Source organism: Lagopus leucura, unplaced genomic scaffold (genome assembly GCF_019238085.1).
Source record: "Lagopus leucura isolate 7727_CA_CO unplaced genomic scaffold, USGS_WTPT01 Super-Scaffold_100059, whole genome shotgun sequence".
NCBI classification, from domain to species: domain Eukaryota; kingdom Metazoa; phylum Chordata; class Aves; order Galliformes; family Phasianidae; genus Lagopus; species Lagopus leucura.
The window spans coordinates 65,535-86,761 of NW_024962305.1; the positions used below are offsets into that span (position 1 = coordinate 65,535).

The following is a 21,227-nucleotide window of genomic DNA, read 5'->3' on the forward strand; positions in this document are numbered from 1 at the left end:
TTGGCGCGCTGACGTCAGTACGCCGTACTGAGCATGCGCGTTAGAGGCGGGTGAAGCCGCAGGTGAAGGGCGGGCAACGGGAGGGCCGCCGGCAGCCTCGGGGGGTAGTGTGTACTGCGCATGCTCTGTTCCTGCTACGTGAAGTACGTAGCTTTGCGCCGTTTGCGGCCGTGGCGGCGGGCAGGGCCTGAGCGGTGCGACGCCGCGTGACTCAGGTAACGCGGCTCGGCCGGGCTCGGTCTCCGCTTTCCTTTCGGTCCCTTCCCGTTACGGACCTGCCGTGCCCTCGGTAGGAGGCAGCTCGACCCTGAGGACAGCGGAGCTGGGGCACTCGGGTTGAGGAATGGGGCTTTAAACGAGGCGAGGGCTAGGGAAGAAGGGCTGTGCGTAGTGAGGGGCTGCTTGCAGCGTGGCTCTCGTCCACGTGTGATCCGTTGCGGTACCGGCGGGCCCACGGCCGGGCGTTGCGGGCCGCACCGAGAGCAGGGCTGGACTGGAGGGAGCCGGGCCTTTGCTGGGCAGGAAGCCGAGTCCTTCGCTGGGGAAGGCTGTTTTGAACAACCTCAGCGCGCGCTCCGGCACGGCATTACGTTCTTATGAGTGTGTTCCGCTTGGGTTTTTACTTGAACTAAAAGCCTTTGGCATAGGAATCGATTTTAGCTGTCCTTGTCATTCATAGCGGTGAGCATGTGGTGCTCAAAGGAGTGCCGGCCCAATTTAGAAACAGATTGTTTCTATTTTGAGCTTTGAAGGGAACAGTCTCGTTAACGTGTGAGTTCCCACTCAGATCCGGTTGCAGGAGGAGTCTTACTGCCAAGCCTTTTGCAGCTGATGATCTATAGATCATAGAATCATCATAGAACGGCCTGGGTTGAGAAGGAGCTCAAAGATCATCTGGCTTCAACCCCCTGCTGTGATAAATGCTGCAGTAGGGTTCTCACTTCTGAGACCCTTCGTTTGGACCTCAGTGATGCGGAGCTGGTGGCAGTGTACAGTCTGAGAGCCTGGGGCTGCTCAAGCAAGGAGATATAGGAAGCTGAGGGCAGAAAACCAAAACCACCAAAAAGAACCCTAACAAATCTCTGCAGGTTCCTGGCAGATACAGGGGAGCTTCAGTCTTGTGAGCCCATTCGTTGTGTTATTTTGGAGACTAGTACAATATCCGTCTGCTTTCCACTTTTTTTTTTTTTGTCATTGATTGTCCAAGAAAATGTCTCTGTGTTTGAACAGAAATAGCAGTGGAATGCCCTGATTCTGGGCATGTAATCTAGAAAGATCACAGATGAGTGGTTTAAATTACCGGAGCACTGCTGCTTAAAGTAAATGAATTAAGCACGTTTACTGCTGTAACACGTGCACGTATCTGACTGTGTCCAATTGTAATTAATGACAACTCTGCACAGCGTGTGTTCTTTGAAATGACTCGGTGACTTTGAGATGCTGTTGGAGAGACATTTTATAGCAGCACATCTCTGTTTCTGGAACTCGTTCATCTCAGCAGCTTGGCCAGATGTGAACTTGCTGCTGCCTCAGCTGCTCCTGCAGAGTCTTGCACCAACCATCCAAGTTTTTCCTGTAGGAGTGTTTGCTTTCTTTATACAGAAGGTGGCAAGGCAAAGGAGTTTAATTTCTGTTCATCTGATCCCAGCAGTGCTTTGAAGTTGTTTGTGGAAATTGGACGTTAGTGGAGATGTAAAGTAACAGAATTGGTATCTCGTAGCGTAAGGATTTCATGCAATGTTTTGGATTTTTTGCAGCGAAAATGAAGAATTTATACATTTTCATTGCTGTCCTGTTCATCCCGTGGGGTTTTTCTTTGGCCAAGTACGATGAATTTGAAGATGGAGATGACATTATGGAATACGATGACAATGACTTTGCTGAATTTGAAGATGTTAATGAAGACGCAGTCACAGAATCCCCTCAGAGGATCATCACTACAGAAGATGATGAGGAAGAAGCCACTGTAGAGCTTGAAGGTCAAGATGAGAATCAGGAGGACTTTGATGACACAGATGCACAGGTAACCTCCATCCCTGTGCATTCCCTAGCAGTATCTCTGTGCCATGCTTTCTTGCTGTATGTTTTCAGACTGTGATTGCCAGACTTCAGATCTTCACAATGCTTGTGCTTTTTTTCCATCAGGAAGGTGACACTGAGAGTGAGCCTTATGACGATGAGGAGTTTGAAGGCTATGAAGAGAAACCAGATGCATCTCCTGGCAAAAATAAAGACCCCATAACAATAGTTAATGTAAGCATCAGTTTTGTTTCTCTTTCTATTTGGTATTTCATCGCTTAATTGTGTGTCGGTATGCCAGTGAAGTTGTACAAACACTAAGAATCCTGTTTACTTTCTGTAGGTCCCTGCTCACCTTCAGAACAGCTGGGAGAGTTATTACATGGAGATCCTGATGGTAACAGGTCTGCTTGCTTATATCATGAATTACATCATTGGGAAGAACAAAAACAACCGTTTGGCTCACGCGTGGTTCAATACTCACAGGGAGCTGCTGGAAAGCAATTTTGCTCTTGTTGGTAAGTTCTGTAGTGCCTGGGGTGCATTTTCAACTTGCTGCATGGTAGCACTAATGACAGCTCTGGATGTGGATAAATTGCATGCCAGTCTTCCAGTGCTGAATTTAGATAATAGCGTGGTGGTGTACGTGGTTCAGAAACATCGTGGCAATGCTGAAGTAATCCAGGAGAACCGATTCTGAAGTCTGTTGTCACCACTTGGTGTATAAATGTGTGAACAGTTATCTTGTTTCCTTTAGGGGATGATGGCACTAATAAAGAAGCTACAAGCACTGGGAAACTAAATCAAGAAAATGAACACATTTATAACTTGTGGTGCTCTGGAAGGGTGTGCTGTGAAGGAATGCTCATCCAGCTCAAGGTGAGGATGAGTTTGTTTGTCCCACTGCTTGTTGCCAGATTTCGGTTTCCATTGTGAGCAAGAAAGAGGGCCCAGCTGTGCTTTGTCTCAGACTGAGAGACAGAGTTCTGGATACACCATGGGAAGGGGAACTGCTGAGACAGTCCTGTATTCTGCCCACTAACGTTGGTCAAAGGAAATACTTGAAATGTGGAAAACAGGAAATATAAACAGTATGTGCTGAAGAGTCCAGCTGCTGTTCAGAGGGTCTTAAGCAGAGGAATAGATCAGCAGGTGCCTCAGTGAAATCTAACAAAGGCAGTATCCTGCACTGGGATGGACAGCCCGCACATTGGTTCAGCTCGTAATTTGAGAGAACAAGGCCCTGAGCAACTCGATCAAATGCAAAATGTGGGCCTGTTTTTGAGCAATGTGAGTGGCTTCCAAAGTGTTCATCAAAGCTGTGTTCTTCTGTAAAAAACACTGACTTAAAACTGCCCTGTTTTTCCTTAATTTCCACTACTATCTGCCAGTGAAGATCTTTGTCCTAAGTATATCTATCAATATTCTGAGTTGAAAATCTTGTGTTTCTAGTTTCTCAAGAGGCAAGACCTGCTGAACGTCCTTGCACGTATGATGAGGCCAGCTTGTGACCAAGTGGTACGTGCTCACCCCTTCAGATTAGCTGTGGTGAATGGATGCCTTCCTTTGGTGTGGCTGTGCTGCTTTTTGTTGTATTGATAGCCCACCAGTGCACTGCTGGGTATCTTTGCATAGTATTCTGCACCTTACACTTCAGTATCTCATGGAACAATCTGCAACAATTATTCATGTTTCTTTTCTGACAGTAAAATGCAAACTGGTGATGACCGTATTTTGTCTCTGTGGATTTTACTGAGTATTTTGCAAAGTCTGTCATGCTTCAAGATCTCATCTTGATAAAATCTGGTTTTACAGTCTGAAATAATTGTTCCTTTGCTGGTTCAGTCAACCAGGACAGAGCTGTTCTAACGCATACGCTGGCATGCATGTTCTGATTTGTAAAGTCATTGTTTGCCTTGTCCCTTGCTCTCGGAGATGAGGGGAATTTCTAACCACAGAAATGCCAAGAAATTACGTTTTGTTATAACAGTAGCTGGGAATATTTTTTCTATGTATCTATAATTGTATTTGCTTACATCCATTAAAAATACCGAATTCAGGTGTGGGCAGATGCTCATGAGCAATGGATGTCTGCTCCACAAAGAAGGCTTACAGCTCTTCTGTTGAAATCACTGTCGTGATGTAGCATCATACTGGAATGCTGAACTGAATGCTCAAAAAAAATTAAAAGCTGCCTTTCCCTCAGACACACTGAGAAATTCTAAATTAACACCCTTTATCTCAGCTGTGTATGGCCTTCCCTGTGCTTTGTTCTTTGTGGTTGTGAAATAAGAATCAAAATGTCAGTCAAGCACTGAAGGAGCAGGAAGGGAGATGGGGGTCTCCTTTTGGCTGGTGGTGTGAAGACAGAGTGCATTGAGGAATGTGATCAAGGCTAAATGCTTTCTGCCCTGCAGCAAATAAAAGTAACGATGAATGATGATGATATGGACACCTACGTGTTTGCTGTCGGAACGAGGAAAGCACTGGTGCGACTTCAGAAGGAGATGCAGGACCTGGTATGTGCACTCACACTGGAATGAGAAGATAGAAGTTCTTGCATCCTATTTTTTTTGCATCTGTTTAGGATGAGGTTGGAGTGTGCTGTTGGGATACACGCACGTCTCATTTTACCCCGTGTAATTTGCACAAAAGACTTGGTTAAGGATTGGAAAGGAAACTTAATTAGTGATACTTGATGTGGAAAATTTTGGATCATGTTTTACCTAGTCTGAGTACAAGTACTTCCAAATATTCAAGCTTTGAAGCTTGCAAAGAGTCCAGTAATAACAACCAGTGATTCACAAATCTCTCTTAATGTCCCAGATAACAGCACCGAGGTGTGGCTGGCAGGATAGCAGTAGTTTAGTTGTTGTATTGAACAAAATAGGCCACGTGCATTGATCCACTTCAGATGATGGCGTGGATGTGTTACAGTTGTTTCATTTTTCCTTGAAGCGCTCGCTCCTGAAGGGAAATACTGACTTAGGCTGCAGGCATTGATACTGCATGCTGTACTTCGTACTCAAAATGTCCTCAGCCAGGCAGAATGACTGAATTAATCCATTCTCTTGTTGTTTCTTATCAGGTATTTTTAGGGGTCCTGTTCTGATGGAACAGTTTGCTGTGATAAGCTATTTGCATGCTTGTATTACTGTTATTTTTTTTCCTCTGTTCTCTGTTTGCATTAGAGTGAGTTCTGTAGTGATAAACCCAAGTCTGGTGCAAAGTATGGGCTTCCAGATTCCCTGGCTATCTTGTCGGAGATGGGGGAGGTCACAGAGGGAATGATGGACGCAAAGGTAATCTTGGGTGAAGTATGCAAATACTCCTTGGTGCTCCTGGCACTTGCAGCCTGTTCAAAAATCCTGACCTTCATCACCTTTAAAAATCACGATAACTTTATGGCCCTAGTGAGATCTAGAAAAATCAAGACCTTAAAGAACCATAAGGGCTGGAAGAAGGGTGCAGCTGTCACTTGTTGTTTTTATATAGCGACTGTTAGTCTAACCTATGAACTGAGGACTTGAAACTTCCTTTCAAAGCTTGCAAGTTAGTTCAAGCCAGATGAAAGGAGGGCATTAATCTGTCCATGAGCCCTCAGTGTTAAAGTTGTTGTCAGATGAAATGGCAAATCCCAAGTGGGAATTAAATATGTAGCAACTCCTGCATTGCTCATCTTGATTCCAGGCATTGAGGCCCGTTCTTGCAACGGCTAAAAGACCTGATAGTTCAAATTGTGCTGTCGTGGCAAGCAAAGCACAAACCTTTTCTGAGTGATATGTGGACACCCTGACGAGTCAATACGCAGCATGTACATGGATGAAGGTGTCAGTGATAGGAAAACTAACGCCAGTTTCCCTTTCAGATGATACATTTCCTCACGCACTATGCTGACAAGATCGAGTCCGTCCAATTCTCGGACCAGTTCTCCGGTCCAAAACTTATGCAAGAGTACGTATAAAGCTTGATCTCCCCTTCCAGTAGCTGTTGTAACACAGAGCAAAGTAGAGGCTGACAAACTTGCCTGCAGTGTGCTGCTGGCTGGAATGCACGTAAACTGGGAGCAAAGGTGAAACAGCTGAATAAATACACTCCCAGTACTTCCAAACGCTGCATTAATTCAGAAGTTGAAGGTGTTGTATTGCCTTAAATATTTATTTTTGTGTGCTTGTTACTCTATAGCTTGGGCAGCTCCCAAGCTTAGATAACACCTGGCTGACCCAGTGTACACAGCTGCATGAAAAACAATTGTGTATTCCCACTAAAGGTGGGCAAGAGTTCAGGAGTAAATAACGCTGCAGGAGGAGTGGTTGAAAAAGCACATGTCCATCCAGATGCTATCTGAATGCACTGAGGGCTCAGTTTGGGCAAAGTCTGCAGTTTAAAAGACAAAAAACAAACAAAACAAACCTGCTTAGGTACTGTTGTTCCAGTTAATGTTTCAAAATTACAGAGATGCAGTATGTTTTGTTTCTCTGAGCCTTGTCTTGGGGTAATTTCACTGCTGCCTCACAATTACCAAGCAGTGGGTGCTTTATCGTACCATAAATGCCGTGGAGGCTTTTGCAAGAGCGTGGTTTGCTCACAGGTACATGAATAAATGATCCATATCAAAACTTGAAACTGTCCTCTAAAAAAGGAATGTACTTTGATTTAATTATAAGGCAAGACAGTGTCTTGTACTGCAATGGCTAAGCTTTGGAGGCTCTGTGAAATGTAGGTTTGACTTTGGTGCGTTAGAATCCTGAACTTAGTAAAATAGTTCAGGAGTCTGGGTAGTTTGAAACTTAAATGTATTTATTTCAGTCTTGTGTGTACTTTGCAAGTGTCTCTTGGTTCTTCGTGTGATTCCCTGACATTGGCAGATATTTTGCATGCCTATGTTTATTCTTTTCTCATTTCAGTAACTTTTTCTTTCCTACCAGGGAGGGTCAGCTTACAAAACTGCCCGAAACTAAAAAGACACTTTTGTTTACATTTAATGGTAAGAGAACTGCTTGTGTGTTTGTGTGTCTGCGTGGCGCTGTGCTTTATCTCTGCTAGTCATATGCTCGAGTTTCTTCACCTGTTGAAGACGATGTTACAAATGCCTTCATTGCATGTAAGCAGGATCACTGAGTGATTATCCAGTAAATAGAAGGCAGTGGACAAGAATATCTTTTTCATTAGTGGTGTGATAAAGAAAATTACAGCCAATAGAAAAATCCTGCCAATCTCTCTGAGTTAACAGGAAACTCTCTGTTTCAGTGCCTGGTTCAGGCAATACTTCCCCAAAGGATATGGAGTCTTTGCTGCCTCTGATGAGCATGGTTATCTACTCTATTGACAAAGCAAAGAAGTTCCGTCTGAACAGAGAAGTAAGTATGTGCCTTGTGCCTTCTGAAAATCATATAAACTCCAAATGCTAACATTGGATCCTTAATCTTAAAGGCAGGAGTCTTGTCTTTCCAGTATAAGTACCACTCTGCTCACGGGGGATCTCTGTTAACTGCCTTTGCTTTTCTCTGTGAAAAGGGTAAGCAGAAAGCTGATAAGAACAGGGCCCGTGTGGAGGAGAACTTCCTTAAACTGACTCATGTGCAGAGACAGGAAGCCGCCCAGTCCCGTCGAGAGGAGAAGAAACGAGCAGAGAAGGAGCGAATCATGAATGAGGAGGATCCAGAAAAACAGCGTCGGCTGGAGGTGAGGTGGATTTTTCAGACTTTACAGACTGCTGGCACGTTTCTCCTGCAGTATCTCCAGGGCTGTCTGTAGGCATTACCAGCAGCAGTGCCTGACTTCAATGCTTATTTCGCTGGAGGGCATCATGCCCTTTCAGTGTATGCTCTCCTACTTTCTGAAATGTGTGAAGGCTGTCAATGGAGAGCTAGCTTACCTGGTCAGAGATGTGACCCCAAGCACAGTACTGAATGTTGCTTCTTTGTCCTGCTTTTCTGAAACGGTGAGCTTGTTCTTGGACTACATCACTGATGCTCATTGGGATCTCTGTATCCTTTCCTACAGGAAGCTGCGTTGCGGCGTGAACAGAAGAAGCTTGAGAAGAAGCAGATGAAGATGAAGCAAATCAAAGTGAAAGCTATGTGACTTCACTGTGAGAAGCCTGTCTCTTCGCCACCTGCAGAATTTGAATTCACGGGGTGCAAAGACCTCCTTAACTCCACAGTCCTACAATTCTTTGAACACTACTAGCCATTAAGGGAAACGTTCCCTGCGTTGGTGTTACTTACTTAAGTATTACAGCGACATTGCAGGTTTATGTACAGGGCTTTGTCTCAGCAGTTTTATTCCAGGTGGTATAAATTTTTGCTACTTGTTTGGGAAAAAAAAATGCAATATTCTTGAACGCTCTTTGTCATTTATTCTTCAAAAACATGAGATTGTAAACATGTCCGTGTATGCTGGTAACATTAATGCTTTGGTTTTAAACTTTGGTTTTAGCTGTTAGGAAGGAAGAGAGGATTTCTTAAATTAAGGGGAAGAAAACTGCACAACAAGCATTTACTGTGCATTTATTTGCATCAAGCTTTTAAAGGCACAAAACTCAAAGCCTTCCATACACAATATGGATACTTCAGGGATTTAAGCCCAGTAGAACAGAAACTATTTTTCTTTTCTTTACAAATAAGGTACTGGTTCACCTGTAAGCATGATAGGTAACGTAGGTGGTTAGATACCAGGGAATGGAGTATGTGAGCATCGTTTCCTACTTGTGGTTTTGAATGCTGCGACCTTAATACAATGTAAAATTGTAATGTCGGCGTCGTGTTTCTTTAGGAGTGCATGGTGAGTTGAGCAGCTTCAACTAGCCTTCCTGGAATATTTTAACTGTAAAAACTTGCCTCAAGAACATTTCTCTTGGTCTTAGCAGCTGCTGCATAATTCACTTCAGCAAGAAGCTAGGTTCGGTGAAGTATCTGCAATTCAATTTCCCCAAGGAAGTGAAAACGTTCCAGAGGACGTCTCGTCTTGTCTGATAAGCAGTCATTTCAGGTTTTTAGTATAAGTGGGGGGAAGTGAATGCCCTTGTGCAAACACTTCACTGAGAGAGCTCTGCATTTTATAAATGCTTCCAGTCAGAAGGCATTACATTGTTGCTGTGACAGACTTCTTACAGTTTTGTGGGGAAACAGTGTCTTGCATTTTCTTGTTCAATGATTTGTGCAAACTTTGTTCTTAGGCAATAAGAATGATCTGCTGTTGAAACAACACTTGCTTAAAGCTCTTGTTCCAGCATGGGGGTACTTCACATGGATTTAAATGCAAAAGTCTGTAACCTGATCCATGCAAATATGTGAAATTTTATAATGGTTGGTAAAGTTAATTTAAAACCAAAACTAAGGTAGATCATGTGAAATTTTAGCACTATTTAGCTTTGAAGATTTAATATGATTGTGTTTCAAAAGGTTCTTTGAAAAGAAATATGGTTTGTGCTCTCTTGAAGAAGCGGACAGCTTTCCCCAAGTCCCATGGCAGCTAATTTTGTAATTTGAACATTCAATGAACTACCTAATGAAGAGTAAAGGATCATTGAAACACTCCACCTGTCTTCTTTGCTTTGGACTCCATGTTCCTCTCAGCTAACGGCACCTCAAAATCTCAGGTGCCCTGGGGAGGGCTCAGTGTATGTTTTGTGTTTGAGTAGTAGTTTTTCTCAGGCACTACAACTACCTTTACCTCAGCAAGGATGTGGGGACAGTGATGTGAATCAGCCCGCGGCTGAGAGGTAGGTGTGGAGCCAGGGCCAGCAGCCAATGCAAAGCGTTCGATATGGTACCGATAGAGGCTTTGCCTCTTGGAGTAAAGCACCGTTCCGCGCTGTTGCGGAGCAACCGTGCTGAAAGACCTCGACCACACCCTGAGGAGAGCCAACATGGCGGCGCCCTCCGCTTCCCGCCTTTCTCATGCGCGCGCGGGCCTGCGAGGTGACGTCATAGAAGCGCGCCGAGACGTCCTGCGTCACGTGGTTGCGTGCTGACGTCACACGCAGCGTCTCTACCGGTGCGAGGAGGGCGCAGCCTGAGGGGAAGGTGAGGGCCGGGGGCTGCGTGAGGGGCGGGTGGGACCAGGCCGGGCGAACCAACCGTTCTCGTCCCTTAGGTTGCCGTTCATTGCGTGAGCTGCGTGAGGTAGCGTGATCGCGGAGTCCATGTCTTTTCTTGTAAGTAAACCCGAACGGATTAGGGTGAGTGTTAAACGGCGTCCAGCTCCCCTCAGTCGGTAAACCGGGCCGCGACCTGCTCGGGGCCGTATGGAAAGCACCGCGCCCGGGGTCACGGGAACCGCGCTAAAAGCTGCGTTAAAACCCCGCTGCTGGCTGTGCGGTGCGTTCGGGACGAGGGGAACTGGGGAAGGCCCGGTACCGCCCGTGCGCCTTCCGAACCGAACATTTGGGAAACCGAACGGCGGCGTTGTTAATTCCGTGTTTTAAAGTGTCGAACAATCGGCGTCACGTGAGAAAAGCACTTCTAACGGCTTACAGCGCAGCGGCTGTGATCGCTGTGTGATGTCCGGTCACCGTCACCCACGGAGCGCTGCTTTCCAGGACTGCCTTTGCTTGCATTGAACGACACAATCCGTTTTTACCTTGTTTTATTGCCACGTTCTGACACGAGGCTGTTTGTGATTGCTTAACGCTAACCTGGCAGTCAGCATTGCAAGCCTAAAGCTGCACTTTCTACTCTCTGTTCCTCATTTCTTTGAATCATGGAGTCAAATAGAATGGTAGAAGCGTATCTCTGCACCAACAATACTTGCTCTGACATTTAAGCATGAATTCTGGAAGAGAACAGCACTTCTGCGATACTTGTTTTAATTTTGCACCTAGATAGTATGTAGCCAAAGTGCTCAGAGATGTTGTCACTTCATAAGAACACTGATTTTTGCACCCAAACATTTATATCTTTATACAAGGGAGCACAGCATGCTTATTATTTTGCTCTGTGTGCATGTGTGAAAGCTCTTGTTTGAATAATCTAACATTAACCTTATTGCAAGTGCATGCCATTCAGGAGATGCAGTGACACGTGTGTGCTTGCTGCATGCCTGCCATCCTAGTGGCAAACAAAACGAAAATCCTTGTCCATAGCATACTGTATTACAGACACAGTAACAGTTGAAGTGTGTTATGAAGTGATTCTGCTTTTGTTTAGGGGTGTGGGAGGGAAGGGGAGTGGTTTGTCTCTAAAGGAAGTAACCAATTGTTGGGGGGATTTCTTTTCTCTTAGCGGTGGGTGTCCGAAAAGTTCATTGTTGAGGGTTTGAGGGAGTTCGATCTATTTGGAGGTAAGTTTTCCTCTCATTAAGTGACCTTTCTAGAAGTGCTTTATTGTAGCCTTATTGTAGCCTCCAGGCCTGTTATTCTGGGAAAAAATATCTACCTAGCAGTAAAAGAGGTGGATACATCTGGTTGTAGCACCAAATCTGGTTGTTCAGACTGACTAGGAATGTAAAGTTACCACAAACACCCAACAAGTCATTTGGAGATCGATTCCACGTTGATGGCAGTTCTGTTTGCAGACACTGCAATCTGGATTCCTTAGCCTAGCTGCTTTTGGGTGAAAGTAAAACACAGAGGTTTGAGAAGGTAAATGGAGTATTTGAGAATTTGAGAAATTGAGAATTTGAAACTGTGACGATGGCTCCCCAGCATTGCCTGCAGGAGAGCTGATTGGTTTCTGGTCTGCTTTGTGTGCAACAAGCAGAATATTCTGCTAGGATGCAGGAATCTTCGTCGATCATTTAGTATAGGAAAGATGTATCTGTAGATCGTTGAGCTTCTGCTTCAAATAAATAAACATTAGATGATTTGTTCTCTATTCAAGCTAAGTATGAGTGTCATTTCTTAAGTATCAGTTTGCTTTTATGTTGAATATAAACAGCAGCACTACTGAATCCCTTTGATTCCCATTCTTGTGCGACTGTCTGATTACTTGTAACGCAGCAGCCTTATTGTTAATTAACTATTTGTGTAAGAATACGTCTGTAGCTGTTGGTGTCAATAAGTATCGCGTGGCGTCGTGCACTCAGTTATGTTCCAACTCTGTTCTGAACGGGTGTCTGTTGAACACAACTTGGTGAACAATGAATTTCTTTACTCCAGAGCAGCCTCCGGGTGACTCTAGGAGAAAAGTAAGTGGCGTTTGCAGGCTGTGGTGCTGTGGTTCATTGCATGGAGATGATCCTTGTGGAAGTTTGATATATATACATTTTTCTTTTTACCTTGGTTCTAGTCCTTCATCTCTATACGTAGCTCTGCAAGTGTGGAGATGGGTTTCACCCTGGCACGGAGGTTTTGGTGTATGGTTTGCAAACTTGGCGACTGGTCTGGAAGTTGGAACTTCTTCTCTTGGATTAGTGGTAGGGGTTGGTCCCCCACCCACCCACCTGAGTTTTGGGATTATGAAGATCTGATTTTGAGCGATGCTGATCTCTGAACTGTTTCAGAATAAATGGAAGCAGTTAGCTTGCTGTTCTGAAAACAGCCCTCATTTATTATTATTTTGCCATTCTGAGCCACGTTCCCTTCTGAACACGTTGATTTTGATTTCCTTTATTTCCTCTGGAGAGCAGTTACATCAATAACATGTAATTTTCAGTCTGAGCTGACTTGACCTCCCGTTGCGTGGTCGTCTTCAGAGCCAATTCTCTGCACACACACAGAGCTTCGCCTCCTAGAAATTGAAGCCATTTGTGAACGTGGAATTTCTGCTCCAAACCATACAGCCAAACAGAGCTGCTGAGAACTTTGCCTTTGCTTTTTGTTCTGCAGACCCTGATGACACACAGCACCGTTCATGATGAGCAGTGCTCAGAGAATAACATATTTTATGGCAAGATATATCTCTGAATTGCTGCCCACCTGCTCACACCACGTTTGTAGATCTGTGTGCAGCTGTTGCTTTAGTTCAAGCTAATTACTAACAGGAATTAAGTGTGATTTGATTGTAACTGTGTCAGTTCAGGCTGCTGCTAATTAATTTTGTGTCACTATCTGTAATTTACTGGCACAAACAAAGCTGAAAATACACAGCACATGGAATGTTTCATGTAAAGTCATGCAGATTCACACCTTATGCTATCCTGGGAGAGCACTGAGCTGAGCATCTGTATTGCTTTTGTTAAAGTACTCAGATTTTTGGACACAGAAGGGGTGCTGGTGCTTATTTTTGTTCTTACAGCTAAATGAAAGCTTTCTTTTCCTCACATGGTTCTACAGAAAGGCAAACAGTGGGGGAAGGGACTGGATGGGATGAAGGAATAAGGAGGTGATGAGGCAGCAGAACAAAAACAACGTTCCCCCTTTCTGCTTCAGATGAATGTGATTTGGCAAAGGCAGATCTTTGCTAGCATCACACAACTCACTTTCACGTGGCATTTATAACAGCAGTTACCTCAGATCAGTTTCATCAAACTTATTTCCAGTTACAACCTGATCAACGAGGCTGAAAGCTGTCTATTCATGAAAGTCATGCCATAAAGCAAGTTACATGTGACTTCATTTTGCAGCTGCTTTTGCTTTTAACCATACACCAAAAGCTGTCCTGTGTGAAACCACCAAGGAGTGGGGTTTTTTTTGTTTTTTTTTTTTGTTTTTTTTTTTGTTTTTTTTTTCAGTATTTCATAAGTGACATTTCAGTTTAACTTTCTTTTTTTCCAACTCTTACCCCATGTTGATAATTTTCTGGTGGAGCTCCTTTTGCATTAACTCTCAGCTATTGGTCACTGCTAACATGAGGACAGGTGAGTGAGGACCTCTGATGAAGACCTCTAAAAAGAGAGTTTACATTCCTTTTGTTTTTTCCATTGCTGTTGAAACAGCCTGAACCATGACTAAGATCTGTTTAATTTTTGCATCTGTTTTGTTGGCTTATGCTCTGTCTGGAATGGACTTGAATAAAGCAAACCACTCACATACTGCTGAGCGTTTCACCTGCTGCCATTGCTCCATAATGCTGCTATCAGAGCCTTCTGCTTTCACTTCCTTGGTGGTGCCTTTTTGCTTCAGAGGTTTCCATCTGCCTGTGTGTCGAGTCTTGACATTGACAGGACTGTGTGAAATTGATGGAAGACATAATTAATGATGCGGTGAAAGAACTAACAAGAATCTTTACCACAGGTTTGAGACAGGCAGTAACTTTCCGTTCAGTGTCCACAGCCAGGCTGCAGCACTGTGTGGTGCTGTGGCTGCAGTGAAGGTTTTAGAACTGTTGAGGTTGGAGGGGTTGGTTACCCTGGAACAGACACCAGCTGAGTTGCTGTGCTGCAGTTGTTTGAGCTGAAATTGCATCATAGCACGTTCACAAAACTGAGTTTCACCTTTGCCCATAACTGAGATTAACACTTATTTTGAAGGTGGATGCAGAGAGGTGAAATGTTCTTTGAAATCAGCTGCAAAGCTGGAAGTTGGGAAGCCTGACTTGTGGCTTATCCCCAGGGTACGTTTAGGGACAGCTGAAAGCTGCTCAGGAGCTGAATCCTCAGACTGAATCAAAGGTGATCCATGGTAAATGATGCCCGTGCTTGTGCACTGCGTTTACCCTTTCCTGAGTGTAGAGCAGGGCACGTCGCTGTGTTGGGAATAAAAGAATGTTCACTGTCACTGTAGGAAAATGCACGAGCCCTTTGTATTTCGTGTGCCATAAGGAAAGGTCTGATAAAGGGCATTTGCAGTTGATGAAGAATGAGGTGGAAGAAATGAGCTGTGCTTCCAAATGTCAGCGGGAGTTAATGTGCTGGAAATGGGAGACGACTAAATCTGCTGTGAGACACCAAATCAATTTGGATCCCCATTAGGATGCACTGCTCGTGACTTTGGGAATTCAGGGGAGCTGCAAGGTAGAGAGGAACTTGCAAGAGCCTTGCAGTTTGTCTTGCACAGAATGCTGCTGGAAAAGAGGTGTGTGAATAAAGCAGGCAGCTTCATATTGGAAGTAGCAAAGAAAAGCTGGCAGGTTTGAGAGTGCTGCTTCCCTGTGTGGTGTGAGGTCGTTTTTCTCCTGTAAGCACTAATTCTTTGCAGCTGAATTTTTGCTTTCATTTGGAGCTTTATTTTTTCCTGCTGACCTTCATGCCTTCTCTGACTTGGTTCATCACTTCTGCACTCAGCTCAGTAGCTTCAGCTGTGCTGGTCTTAATGCAGCGAGCACCAAAGCCCCAGCATCAGGCAGGAGTGCTGAGTGCCACAGGGCAGCATACTGGAGATGTTCTGTGCTTCCATGGCCTTTGCTCAGGCAAGATGTAAATAAAGAAAGATAGTTACTACAGAGCAGTGCTTAAACTGTGCAGGGGATCAGTAATTGGCCTTGTCCAAATCTTTCTGAAGACATCGTAGCTTAGAGTGAACATTTTGCAGTTTAAAACACAGATGTCTGGACCTTCTGAAATGAGGCATCTCCTGGATTTCAGTTGGCATTTAACTGTTCAGTGTTATTTTGACAGCAGTTAAATTATCTCCTCTCGTTTCGGTTGTTTTATTGTGTGTACAACAATTTAAGGAGCAGGTGATTTTTATCGGCATGTGATCTTTTATTTTTTCTCCCCAGACAAATGAGGCGAGCTCCGAGTCGATAGCTTCATCCCATAAAAGGGACACCATGAGCAACTTCCTGCCAGACAGCAGCTGTTACGAGTTGCTCACTATCATAGGTAATATTACTGCTGGGGTGGAGGACTGGAGGCCTGCTTTACGGAGGAAAAAAACAACTGCAGATCTGTTGGCCTTGACTTGATGAGTTGCTTGATCTTTTTTTGCCATTAGAACACTTCCTCTGTGTAACCTGGAATAGAGAGCCTGCTTTGCAGGGGGATTGGACTTGATAATCTCTGGATGTTCCTTCCAGCCCCTACAATTCTGTGATTCTCCGATTCCTCTTTGATTTTCAAATCACTTTGATAAGTGATGCTTATTCCAAAGGCTTGCAATGGAAGGTGGTGAATTAACAGCACTGAGTATGAAGTACAAAGTCAGCAGAAGGACCTGAATCTTGTCCCTGTCCTTGGAGGGGCTGTAGCTGAATCATTTCTGCCTCAGTTGTGAGCTTGAAAGACTGGATAATGTTAACTTACTGGCTGGGATCAATGGGATATGTGCCAAGGGAGTCGACTTCTGATGGAACAATTACTTTCTTTCACTCACAAGGCCATAAATAATTTGAGTAAATGAGTATAAAGGTTATTTAAGGGCCCAGGATTGGAGGAGTTCTTTAGAACTGCGTGCTTCCAGAAATATGACTGAAGCTTGAATGCCTTTTATTTCAGGCAGAGGCTTTGAAGACTTGATGGTTGTAAACCTGGCCAGGTATAAACCCTCAGGGGAGTATGTCACTGTCAGAAGAGTTAACCTGGAAGCCTGCACCAATGAAATGGTCACATTCTTGCAGGTAACACATGCCTACTAATGCCATAGTGTAAGTTTAGAAGAGAACAGAAGATAAGAGCAGTGCTTATCAATACTGTATTCATATTTTTGCATTTGCTGTATTGAATCAAAATCTCTTCTTTGCTTTCAGGGGGAACTTCATGTTTCCAAGCTCTTCAGCCACCCTAACATTGTGCCATACAAAGCAACGTTCATAGCTGACAATGAGCTGTGGGTAGTGACATCTTTCATGGCCTATGGTAAGTGAAGAGGGTGTATTTTTATTCTGACCAGCATATCCTGTAAAATGAAGTTTAAGAGGTGTTGCATCTTTAGTGAAACATTCTCGTTATTCTGACCAATGAAGGGATGTTTTGTTTCATTTTAGGTTCTGCAAAAGATCTAATCTGTACCCATTTTATGGATGGGATGAGTGAATTGGCTATTGCATATATTCTCCAAGGAGTATTGAAAGCACTTGACTACATCCACCATATGGGCTATGTACATAGGTAAAAATAATAATAATAGCAGTGTTGCTGAAACAAACTTACCTCTGTACCCTGAAGGCCAGTGTCTGTGTGAAGTCAGGACAGCTGTGTTGGCAGGCAGACGTGCTAAGGCTCTGAATTGACACTGACAGTGTGGGGAGATTTGTCCTGAGTCCTCCAGTCCTGCATTTCTCCTTGCCACAGAAACATTCCTTGGGGGAAGAGCAAAGTGGGTGAACTGAGTCCTGTTGGTGTTTGTGCGTGCAGTTTTGCACAGTATTCAGGATGGCCATTAGGAATCTCTTGATAAGCTTTTAGTCTTTCTATCAGTGCTCGTTAAGGTTGAATCATTTAAAAATCTCTTCCTTATGTTACTGTTTCCACCCTTTAGCATATTTTTCCCTTCCTCTGATATTTTCATTGTGAAGCTATATTTTAAACACTGAGGGTCCTGGGTGATCAGTGGTCAGTCCTGTGATGGTGTGTACTGTCAGAGTTGGTCAAGCAAATCCTGTGTGGCATACTTCTATGCTAGCAGCATTCCTGGGGTGCTGTAAGGAACATCAACCTTTGGGGACAGAGAACCTGACTGATCTTTATTGTTCTTTTAAGGAGTGTGAAAGCCAGCCATATCCTCATTTCTGTAGATGGGAAGGTGTACCTCTCTGGTCTGAGAAGTAACCTGAGTATGATTAACCATGGGCAGCGCCTCAAAGTCGTTCATGACTTTCCCAAATACAGCATCAAAGTCCTACCTTGGCTCAGCCCTGAAGTCTTGCAGCAGGTGTGTTTAAAAACCAACTACTGCTTATGCTCAGTAATACATCTTATCTCTGCGTAACTTCCTGAGGTTGTAGGGTATGTTCTGGGAAAAGTAAAACCAACAGCCACGGGGTTGCTTTTGCTCATGATGAGCATCTTGACTCTGTACTTTTTACCTTAAAACTACCCACAACAACAGACCAATCCTATATGTGGGTTGTCTAATTTCTGCTGGAATCGTTTCTGTTTGTTCTACACAGCGAATCATGGGCATCACCTGTCTGCATTGCAGGCCTACAGTTTTTATTTGCCTTGTCTTCTAGAATCTTCAGGGATATGATGCAAAATCTGACATCTACAGCATAGGGATAACAGCTTGTGAGCTGGCAAATGGACATGTACCATTTAAAGACATGCCTTCCACTCAGGTAAGGTTTAAAGGCACATCTTTCACCCTTTCGTCTCAGCATGCAGAACTGCATTTCAGCTCTGGGTTGTGGAGACAGGAGGGTCCCTGAATTCCCCCCTCATTGCTGCTTTTTCTAGAGAACTGCAGTGCTTCTGTACTGAGGCTTTGGTTAGAATGGTAACATCCAAATGCTGAGGACATGAGAAATTTTAATTGACTGCTGAGAATTTTTAATTGTTGTTTGTGTGTATGTGGGATGTTGATGTCCTGCGCTTCCAGATGCTCTTGGAAAAGCTGAATGGAACTGTTCCCTGCCTGCTAGACACCACCACAATTCCTGCTGATGAGCTGACTATGAAAACCTCTCGTTCAAGTGCAAACTATGGGCTGGGTGAGAGCATGGCTGTTAGCAATGTGAGAGCAGCCAACGGAGAGTCAGCCCTGCACCCTTATCTTCGGACCTTCTCCAACTGCTTCCATAACTTCGTAGCGCAGTGCCTTCAGCGGAATCCAGACTTCAGGTAAAGCCAGGCCAAAGCTGCTCTTCACAAGCCTGCTACAAGCACAGTTTTTGTGCTGAATAAACCATGAGAACCAGTGAAGGTTGTTTGCAGTTTTTCCAAAGCCGTGAGTGAGGATGTGCTTTGTGTGTTGAGAGCAGCACGTCAAGTGTGTGCAACAAAAGCAGCGTTAATGTCGTGAGGCTCTTTCCTTGAGAGTTCGTAGCCACAGTTTGCAGCCTCCTTTGGGAAGGTGGGGGTCCTGCCCTGTCCTTCCGCTGCCCCTTGTGCTCGTCAGGTCACCCCATCAGCTGCTAAGGGCGTGTTTTCTGCTGGGTTGGTGTGTTGAATCTTCACAGAGTCTGGGTGCCAGAGCTGGTGCGAGGGAGGGGATGGGTGGGACGGGGTTGTGATGATGCACTGCTGATCTGAGTGACGTGGGCATCTTGAATCTTGAAAGGTCAAAGTGCACTGACTCGTTTTCTTCTCTTGTTCTATTTGAACTTCCTTCTGCAGGCCAAGTGCGGGTGCTCTGCTTAATCATCCCTTTTTCAAACAGGTAAGGAGATCACTTAATGCACAGGTACAGAACAGTGGCTTTTCTGCAGTCATTACCTTACAGTGTCACCAAAGCTGAGGGTGGGAATTTTGAGCTGCTGAATTTTCTGGGACCTGAAATGATTAATTTAGCTTGGTTGATTAGCAGCAGTGCAGGTTAGGGAGCCTTGCATTCTCTAGGAAGGTGGCAGGGCTGTTCTCTGGGAGCACGATGTGGCTCTTCCAGCAGCTCCCTCTCCTGTGACACTTCAGCTTCTCTTACCCTCAGAATCACACAAGTGTTACTGCAACGACTGTGCGAAGCGCTGTTACAAGATGCAGGTTGTGCATCTCAGTGCAGACAGGAGGATGCTTGTCTTACTCGCTGCCTTCCTATGTGAAGAAGCATTTCAGAGCTGAGCTTTTTCTTCCACGCAGATCAAGCGCCGTGCTTCTGAAGCGCTCCCTGAGCTGCTGCGCCCCGTCACACCCATCACTAACTTTGAAGGAACTCGGCCCCAGGATCCCAGTGGCATTTTTGGGCTGGTGTCAAACCTGGAGCAGCTGGATGTGGATGACTGGGAATTCTAAAAAAACAGACTATTTTTTGGTTCTGGAGGAGCTTTCTGGACGCTGTAATTTATTGTTCCTGTTCATAAAAGGTGATGAATGTTACACGTAGAAGAGTTTACAGGTCCTTGGGAAGGAACTTCAGCTGCCTGTTTACTTGGAAAGAAGCCTGGAAACAAACGGACAGACCAGAGCTGTGGAGTGTTCTGGTTGGTGCAGTGCCCCATATCCCAGTTCTTTCAGCTGAGCACCAGGAGAACACTACAGTGGATGGAGTGAATCTGTTCAGTTATGGTCTCTTTCCCTGTGTTTCTAAAAATGAGTGGCTTCCTTGTATTGCAGGTGAAGGCTGCATGATTCTATTTTTTTTTTATTTTTATTTTTTTAAAGGGTGCCTTAGAGTTAAGAAGGGGAGGAAAGCAGTTCTTAGTTTGGGGCATTTTCTTAGAGCTAGTCAGATTTATGTTACAGTGTTGTTACTGGGTAACTTCTGAGGGTGGGGAAAGGAGTGCATTCTTAAGCTTGGTCACTTCTTTATGGGGAAAACAAGAAACAGGAGATAACCTGATGCTGGCCTGGGCACATTCACTGCACTGGGCATTCCTCTGCAGTCCTGAGCTGTGCTCCAGTTCTGGAGAGAGCTTTTAAGACTCCTCTCAGCTGATGCTGTGTGCTCTGAGCTCCAGGTTGGATGGCATCCCCACCTCTCCTCCCATGGCTGCCTGGGTCATCAAATTCTAGTGCATGTAGTTCTGTGCATGTACCAGCTTTCCTAACCTCCCAGAGCACATCCAGCTCAGCCCTCTGTTAGCTGGGCTGCTTTCACAGCATGAAATATTCATACCAGCCTGTTCTCAGTGACTTGGCATGAAGGAAAAGTAATTTTCACACCAACTCCTCTTATTCACAACACCTCTTTGAATGTTATGTACAGAATGATCTTAAGCCCTCTTACTATTGCTGTACCATCATCCCTGAATGAATGACAGATTTGAAAAAAATCCTCTGCTTGCTTTTCACAGCTTCCCTTGATCCCTGGCTGTGGCAGCTCTCCCCCAGCCCACAGCATTTGGTTTTGGAGGTGTGTTTAAGGCTTTCACTTTGACCTTTCCAAGGACCGTGGGTGCTGGAGCTCTTTCCATTCTCAAATGAAGCACTGAGACTCCAATCCTGTATGTGTGGTTGATGGGAGAGTGGTGCTGACAACAGGTCCTTCTTGTGTTTGTAAACTACTTGAACCCAGATAAAGTTTGTTACTCTAGTTTTTTGCCAAAACAAATAAAATATTTCTGAAGTTTGTAAGCCTGCTGTTTCTGCAGAGTGACAGAGGAGTGATGGCAGCAGTGATGCCACAAGCTTTGCAAGCTTATACTCTTCTCAATTCCAGACTTAGGAGATTGCATTTTGCAGTCCAGCCCACTATGAAGTGGGCTGCAAAAATTTGCTTGCAAAAATTCTCATCCCCATTCCACAGGCCTGGACAGAGATGGTTGCTGGTACTTGCAGCAAGGGAAAAATAATAAAGTACCAGTGACAGCATAAGACCTTGGGGACCATGTTTGGGATCTGCTGCAGCTGCT

The 21,227-nt window shown here is 44.6% G+C and overlaps 2 protein-coding genes across 8 annotated transcripts; both read left to right on the forward strand.

Moving 5' to 3' along the window:
- The first annotated feature begins 115 nt into the window (after positions 1 to 115).
- On the forward strand, positions 116 to 9,560 carry CCDC47 (coiled-coil domain containing 47). Of its 2 annotated transcripts, none has more exons than XM_042886528.1 (13): positions 116 to 215; positions 1,758 to 2,023; positions 2,146 to 2,253; positions 2,363 to 2,537; positions 2,777 to 2,898; positions 3,472 to 3,537; positions 4,437 to 4,538; positions 5,211 to 5,321; positions 5,888 to 5,973; positions 6,948 to 7,006; positions 7,270 to 7,379; positions 7,537 to 7,704; positions 8,026 to 9,560. In XM_042886528.1, the coding sequence occupies exons 2-13, from the start codon at positions 1,763 to 1,765 to the stop codon at positions 8,104 to 8,106; spliced, it is 1,449 nt and encodes a 482-aa protein (XP_042742462.1). In that variant the 5' UTR covers positions 116 to 215; positions 1,758 to 1,762; the 3' UTR covers positions 8,107 to 9,560. The 2 variants fall into 2 exon arrangements, with proteins under 2 accessions (XP_042742462.1, XP_042742463.1); XM_042886529.1 differs by lacking the exon at positions 116 to 215 and adding an exon at positions 225 to 289.
- A 397-nt stretch (positions 9,561 to 9,957) lies between these two features.
- Positions 9,958 to 20,949, forward strand: STRADA (STE20 related adaptor alpha). Of its 6 annotated transcripts, none has more exons than XM_042886570.1 (13): positions 9,958 to 10,049; positions 10,120 to 10,204; positions 11,247 to 11,304; positions 12,122 to 12,150; positions 15,564 to 15,666; positions 16,279 to 16,400; positions 16,530 to 16,638; positions 16,767 to 16,890; positions 17,482 to 17,653; positions 17,955 to 18,059; positions 18,320 to 18,561; positions 19,057 to 19,099; positions 19,516 to 20,949. In XM_042886570.1, exons 2-13 carry the CDS (start codon positions 10,169 to 10,171, stop codon positions 19,666 to 19,668), a joined length of 1,296 nt encoding a protein of 431 aa, XP_042742504.1. In that variant the 5' UTR covers positions 9,958 to 10,049; positions 10,120 to 10,168; the 3' UTR covers positions 19,669 to 20,949. The 6 variants fall into 6 exon arrangements, with proteins under 6 accessions (XP_042742504.1, XP_042742505.1, XP_042742506.1 ...); XM_042886571.1 differs by having other exon boundaries at positions 10,120 to 10,180; XM_042886572.1 differs by lacking the exons at positions 11,247 to 11,304; positions 12,122 to 12,150 and having other exon boundaries at positions 10,120 to 10,180.
- Positions 20,950 to 21,227: the final 278 nt, after the last annotated feature.